This window comes from Corylus avellana, chromosome ca8, assembly GCF_901000735.1.
Source record: "Corylus avellana chromosome ca8, CavTom2PMs-1.0".
Lineage (NCBI taxonomy): Eukaryota > Viridiplantae > Streptophyta > Magnoliopsida > Fagales > Betulaceae > Corylus > Corylus avellana.
In genome coordinates, this window is record NC_081548.1 from 9,995,793 (window position 1) to 10,002,674 (window position 6,882).

Below are 6,882 nucleotides of genomic sequence, written 5' to 3' on the forward strand. Positions count from 1 at the left end.
GCTATACAAACTCTTTAGCGTTTATGTTCATTCACTAACAAATGAAAGTACACTTAGTAGTCAATGGTGATTTTTATTGTCATATCAGAGTTTTTAGATTTAGGCGCATGCATGGCATATCTCTAAACTTTCTTTTACTCTAAGATCCATAATGAGCCATATGTCATACTTGTTTATTTCCTCTGACTCCTTAACTCATTCACTCACTTGTATCCTCTCTTTTGCCACACCTAACCCCCCTAAATGCTGTGGCCGCCATTGTCGTGTTGATATTTCATTTCGAAATATTTGTCCCGACTAAAATTGGGTAAGTAGTCTCGAATGTTGAAATTGTCTTTTCGCACCCTCTTTTCCTCCCATAAAATTTTTTACCCCCAAAAGTTTATTCTTTCTTCTCTTTTCTCCAAGGTCCATAGGCCTTCCATTTAGAAGATGATTCACAGTGTGTTCTATATGTTCGTTTTTGAGATTGAGGGGCACGATGGAATCACCGAGTTGAAGATATTAAGGTGTAATTAAAGGGTTTGTTTATTTTTTTATTTTATTTTTTATTTTTTTCTAAAGCAAATACAAGGGAAGGGAGATAAGGGAGGAGGGAAACATATCAAAGAAAAAACTGAAAAAAAAAAGAAAAAGAAAAAAAAAGGAATGGGGCAGCCAACAAAGACCCAAAAACAACTAGTACAACACAATAAAAACTTAAGAACTATTAGGAATTGGCTAAATGAATGACTCAGTCCAAAGAATTGATAAGGTGGCTTGAAAGGTTGAAATGGCGATTTGTAGGGGTAATCTCGTAAAAACACCTACTACAGTAACAAGCAAACTTTGAAACTACAGTAGAGAAGAGAACACTAGTAGTAGATGAATTGAAGCCGTTGAAGTAGAGCACCACCGAGAAAGAAACCTGATAATGTAGGTGCACAGGACACCACATCTAAATCTGCAACTGAATCTGGAGGTATCCATATACAATAGAGGGGTACATACTATGGAGATCTAGGCGTGCCGGTGCAAGGGAGCCAAAGGTCTAAGGATCTCAAACCAGAATATATGAAATATTTGGGTGCCGAAATGGCTCTGCTCAATATGTTTAAGGAAATATTTAATATTGTTAGGTGATTTACATCCAATGACAGAAAAGTCATTTCACCTATTAATCTATTCTTGATCCAAATCAACTCCTTCTAACGAGATAGGCCAAAAATATCACCGAGGCCTCGGCAAAAAAAAAAAAAAAAAAAAAAAATCTATTTGTCAGTTTATAAAAGTTATTTAGCAAATTTTATAGTGTTTGTAAAATGAAAATTTAAATGAGGTGCCAAATTATAGGTGGCAGAACTCAATTGGAGGTGAGCGGCTCCCAATGCAGCATGGCATGTGTGGTGTGAAAGCCTCCTTAGGTTCTAAGCCGCCACAGTTTTTTTACAAGACACTACATTCAACCGTCCGCTATTTTTTTAGGAAAATGTTAGGTTTTTTTTGAGTGATACGTGGGTATTATTTTTTAAAAATCTAGTGAGAGCAGTAAGAGCCAAGTTTTTTATTTTTACTTATTTAGAAAATAATATCCACCTAGAATCAGAGAATATTAGGAGAATGAGAGCGTCTTCTATGTGGTCTTGGCACAAAATGGGGCTTTTGTGCCCACTATTCAGAGTGAGACACCTCATTAATTCAAGAAAAATGCATGATAGCAAAACATAGGATTAATCCTTTCATGCACTTATTGAGCCACCGCCAGCCTTTGTCTGCCCCGCTACCGGATCTCTTTCCCTCTCTCTCTCTCTCTCTCTCTCTCTCCGCCGAGGGTGGCTTGCGCGGCCTCCCTTAGGCCATTTGGGGTGGCGCAGACCACCCTAGATGGATTGGGGTGGCCGCGCAAGCCACCCCAAAGCCATCTGGGGTGGCGCGCAGCAACCCCTTGGCCCGGGAGGCCACTGAGGCTGGCTTGCAGGCCACCTCCATTGGCTGAGGATGGTGGCGAACCGCCCCCACCTCCCTCTGCCACCCTCTACATTTTTTTTTTTTTTTTTTTTTTTTTAATTTAATAAAACTTGATATATTTAGGTGTGGTTGTGTGTTTTTTCTTAGAGTGTTCCAGCTGATACGGCAACTACTGAATGGTGAGCAGAAAACAGGGGTTTTGTGTATTGGCCACATTGAAGTTATTCTCCTAGGAGAATACTAACATTCCCTATTTTTATAATGACTTTCAACTTCATTTTCCTCATATCTCTACAGTGTCATTAATTAATAATGAGAAATCCTACACTTTCTTTAACGCGACACTAAAAATTATCATTAAATTAAAAATTTAACAATTTTTAATGTCACGTCAAATTGTATTCATTTAAGTGTGAGCGTGAGTGTGTATGTAGCATTTCTCTTAATTGGAAATGGAACTGTGTAGCAAAATGCGGTGTATCCTATGAATGATAAATCAGTCTCCCAAATCGCCCAGGATGTTGCTTAGTTGAACAAATGATCCAAACATAATATCATATACAACCAGCAATCATTCGACAGTAGAACTGCAACTACAAATGAAACTTTTAGGGAGAGTACAAAGTGCAACAGAGATTTCTATTTATTTATTTTTTATTTTTAACTTTTTATTTTTTGCTCACAGTGAAGAGAGAAAAAGATGAAGACAATGAGATTTTGAAGGACTAAAGAAATATATGGATGTTGGAGTTTGTTTGCTGTAGAGAAGTTGATCGCGAGGGATATATATGTTAAATTTAAGGGACCATATTTGTTGTACCATTAATGACATGGAGTTGATTGTATCAACCAACCATATTGTAATTTAGTGGTCGTTATCACTTCACATCACAATTTAAAAAAAAAAATAGTAGATTTTTAAATTGGGCTATTTTGCTTTTTTATGCATAAAAATATTTGAAAAATACTACTTATTAAAATTGTGGTATGCTCTCGTTGAAAATTGAGTATATTTTCCTCATGTCCTTACTCTCTATATTGTGTCAATATTCTCCCTAAATTATCAACAGATGTCAATGTCCCGCTTAAGACCAGCCAAAACACAAAAATGCCCTATAAAAGTTTCAAATTGACAAAATAAACTTTTATTATTTTTTTTTTAAAAATATTTTTAAAATAACCAAAAATTAAAAAACTATCCTTATAAATTGTTTTTTTTCCCCTTTCTTATAATTTTTTTACTTGTTTCTATTTTTTTTTAAATTAAAAATTAAATTAATTTTTTTAAAATATCCTTAAAAATCGGATTTTTTTTTTTTTTCGTTTTTAATTTTTTTTCTATATTTTATTATAAAAATAAAAAATATCCTTAAAAATTGGTTTTTATTTTTTACGTTTTACTTTTTATTTTTTTTTTATTTTTTTGTTTTTGTTTAGTACAATAATTTAAAGAGTTTTTTTTAATTTGAAGACGGTCTAAGTTGATTGATCCTGTTACAATGTTAGCGACTAGGGTTACTATATATACCTGTTAAATTACTACTTTTTCCAAAATATTAAGCTGATATAAAAAAAATAAATTTAATTATTAAATCAATACTTTAGAACTCTCCCTCGTGTGTAGGTTCAAACTCAATTTTTATAGGTGGAATATTTAATTTAAACGGAAGTTAATTGGCGGAATCAGGGTTCAAATACAAAATATTTGGCTCTGATAACATTAAATCACTACTTGTTTCAAAAGCTTAAACTGCTAAGAAAGAAAAATTATAATTGCACTCCTCCTCACGTGTACACTCAACCTTAATTTTTAATAAATTTGACTCTAATATCATGTTAAATAAGGAATTAGAAGTTAATTACAAAATAGAAGCAAAATTGTCATTTCACTTTTTTTGGACAAATTTGCCCCTCCTTTTTAAGGAATCGGCACCTCTCCTGGAAAGGATTCGATTTTGTTATTACTTATCTAAAAAATTTAAACTAATAAAAAAAAATATAAATTTAATTATTTAATCAATAGTTCAAAAATATTAACGTTGTAACACTCAGAGCATATCCAACAAATGCTCTAAATGACCATTTATACTTAAATATAACTATTATGAGTTATAATTCTCATCCGGCAGGCATTTCAAAATATAAATCTTGCTAAAATTTCTTCAAATAAACTTTCATATTTGAAAGTTTATTGTAGCACCTTGCAAGATTTTTTTTTTTCCCTCATTTCTCTCTCACTCAAAGTAAGGATAAAAAACAACATTTAAAAAAAATAGTGAGTTAAATAAATATTTTTGTTAAAGATTGTAGTAAAATATTAGAAACTAAAATTCAAAGACTTATATTTTAAATAGCTAAAATAACTATCATTACTGGACTCGTTGATACGTAAGTCTTATTAGCTAGACAGGAGAAACAGAAGATTCACCATTGGAGAAAGAAAATGGCGTAATAAAGCCTAAGGATGTATTTATTAACGAATAACGACTAAAATATACGTCGTCGTACACAAGTACATATATAGAATATTATTTAATTAAACATGTAGTGTAGCAAAATGCAGCGGGATTTATATGGAAAGTACATATATAATATAATATCGTTAATTTCAAACACAAGCGACGATCTAGTTCTTCGTCCACACAATATGATCCTCAGGAAGGAAATGGCACACCGGAACACTCCCCGGCTTCACCTTCAGCACTTGGAAAGCCAAATGATTCGGGTTCCACGCTGACGTGTCGGTATGGCAGATCGCCACCGCTTTAGCTTTGCTCCCGTCGGCCCCCTTCAGCGGCACAACATAAGCCCTCGTCGTCTCCGTCGAGTGGCAGTAAAACACCGCATATGCGTAGCTTTGCTTGTGGCACACAACAGCTTTCTTTCCTCCCATCTTCTTCAACCGTGGAGCTATGGTGTATTTCTGCAACTGGGTCTCTTTTCCCACCTCTGTGGAGATTGCGTTCACGTCTTTGCCGAGCTTTGAAGTGCTGAAATCCACCATTGATTCTAACGATGTTGCGCAGTACTTTTCCTCCCCTCTAATGCCCGGTTCTTCGCATTCTTTGATTGTTTGCTCCATTAGCTCAGCTTCCGTTGAACCGGGTTTCACAGAAAACCGGTTCAGAATTTCTGGCATCTTGTTGGATGAGAAGGGTATTGATTCTGAAACACGTCGGGGCAAAAACGCCGCCGTCTCTGAGCTTTTGGTGAAGTGCAGGTTCATTTCTGCGCCGGGATGCATGCTCTTTTCCAGGAAGAAAAGAGCTACGTTGGGGTTATCATGGAGTTGATCCTCCGTGGCAGCATAATGATAAACGAAGGACGAACCTGGATTTACCTGTCAGAATTTAAAAATCAAATGTTTAAATTTATATTTTTTATAAATTTAAAATTTTGAAATAAATGATTATTTAATATACTATTAAAATAGAAATCTTTCTCCCTTATGTATCTAGTATTTTTATAATATCTTTTAAGAGAAACTATATATTACCCGTTTTGAGAAGATTTCTAATATTTCAAAAACTATTAATTTTACTTATGAACTTTTAATTTGATGCAATAATAATATATCCTATCCGTCAATTTTCATCTTTTAACTTTAACAAAATCCGACAAAAATACCAAATATCTTTGATTTTTGTTTTTATTTTTAAATAAAATAAAAACAATTGGGTTACAAAGAGTAAATTTAAAATTTTATAAATAAATTTAGGAGTATAAAGATGATTTAATCATGCTTAATATTAAATAAAATTCAGAGTTTTTAAAATTTAGAAAGGTCTACTAATAATTGAGGATCTAGGTGAAGTTTTTTATTTTTTATTTTATTTGTTTTAGACAGCAATTAAATGAAATGATTAAATTTATTTATTATTATAAATTAAAATTTTTAAGATAAACGATGATTTAATCGTACCTTGACAATCACAGGCTTCTTTCCCTTGTCGCCTGCGTGCACAGATACTCCTCCTTTGCCAACACCGACACTGGTGCCCCCGGGCTTTCCTTTTCCAGTATCAACTCCGACGCCACCCTTCCCTACATTAACGGAAGTGCCGCCAGGCTTCCCTTTTCCGGCGTCAACATGAACGCCGCCCTTCCCCACATCAACGGAAGTGCTCTTCCCGTCTATCAGATCTGCAACGTTAACAACATGAAAATCAGAAGCCAAAACAAAATGCTCATTCAACTTCCATAATATCATTTCATAGAAAAAAGATTTAAAGGGTCCTCTCAGATTCCATAAACGAACCTTCGTGTAGAAGATCACTAACAGATTTAGGCATCGGAGTGTTTGGCAGAACAGATTTCCAGTATTCTTCAGGAGCCAGAGCAGCATGGCTCGTCACCAGTGCAAGCTGCAAAATATACAAATTCTCGTTAGAAAATAAGCATGGAAATTAATCAAAAAGAAGGAAAGAAAGAAAGATTGCAAAGCTTACAGCAAGAAAAGCGAAAATACGCAGGAGATGGATCTCCATAATTAAGCTGTGGATTAAAACAGAGGATTAGAACAGAAATGTAGAGATAATTTGTGTACAAAAGAGAGAAGGCTTGTTGGGAATTTATAAAGGGGGCTTCATTAATTGCTTCAACTGCCAGAGGCTCACTTACTTTGAAGATGTTGGATCATGGGCCAGCTATGTTGGGCCCGGTAAAATAATTTATCAGCTCATCACTAAAGCTCAGTCATTTTTATTGTTCACTATTTTTATATTCGGTAAATTTATATATTTACCTTAGCTAAGTTCACAATGCTCGGTTATAAGACTCGGTATGCCGAGTCTTACGTGGACTACCGAGTGTTACTCTCGGAATATTGTATATATATGCATGATATTTTTTATCCTTCTTTAAATATAAAATATTGTTTGACACATGGACCCTCGGTAAAGTTCACAGTGTCAAATGAACAGTTGCAACCTGGTG

At 34.3% G+C, this 6,882-nt stretch overlaps 1 protein-coding gene across 1 annotated transcript; it reads right to left on the reverse strand.

Moving 5' to 3' along the window:
• Positions 1-4,391: 4,391 nt before the first annotated feature.
• Positions 4,392-6,504, reverse strand: LOC132189728 (BURP domain protein RD22-like). The gene is made up of 4 exons (XM_059604505.1): positions 6,396-6,504; positions 6,206-6,311; positions 5,870-6,090; positions 4,392-5,287 (listed from the first exon to the last, which is right to left on the reverse strand). Exons 1-4 carry the CDS (start codon positions 6,432-6,434, stop codon positions 4,574-4,576), a joined length of 1,080 nt encoding a protein of 359 aa, XP_059460488.1. The 5' UTR covers positions 6,435-6,504; the 3' UTR covers positions 4,392-4,573.
• Between the last annotated feature and the right edge of the window lie 378 nt (positions 6,505-6,882).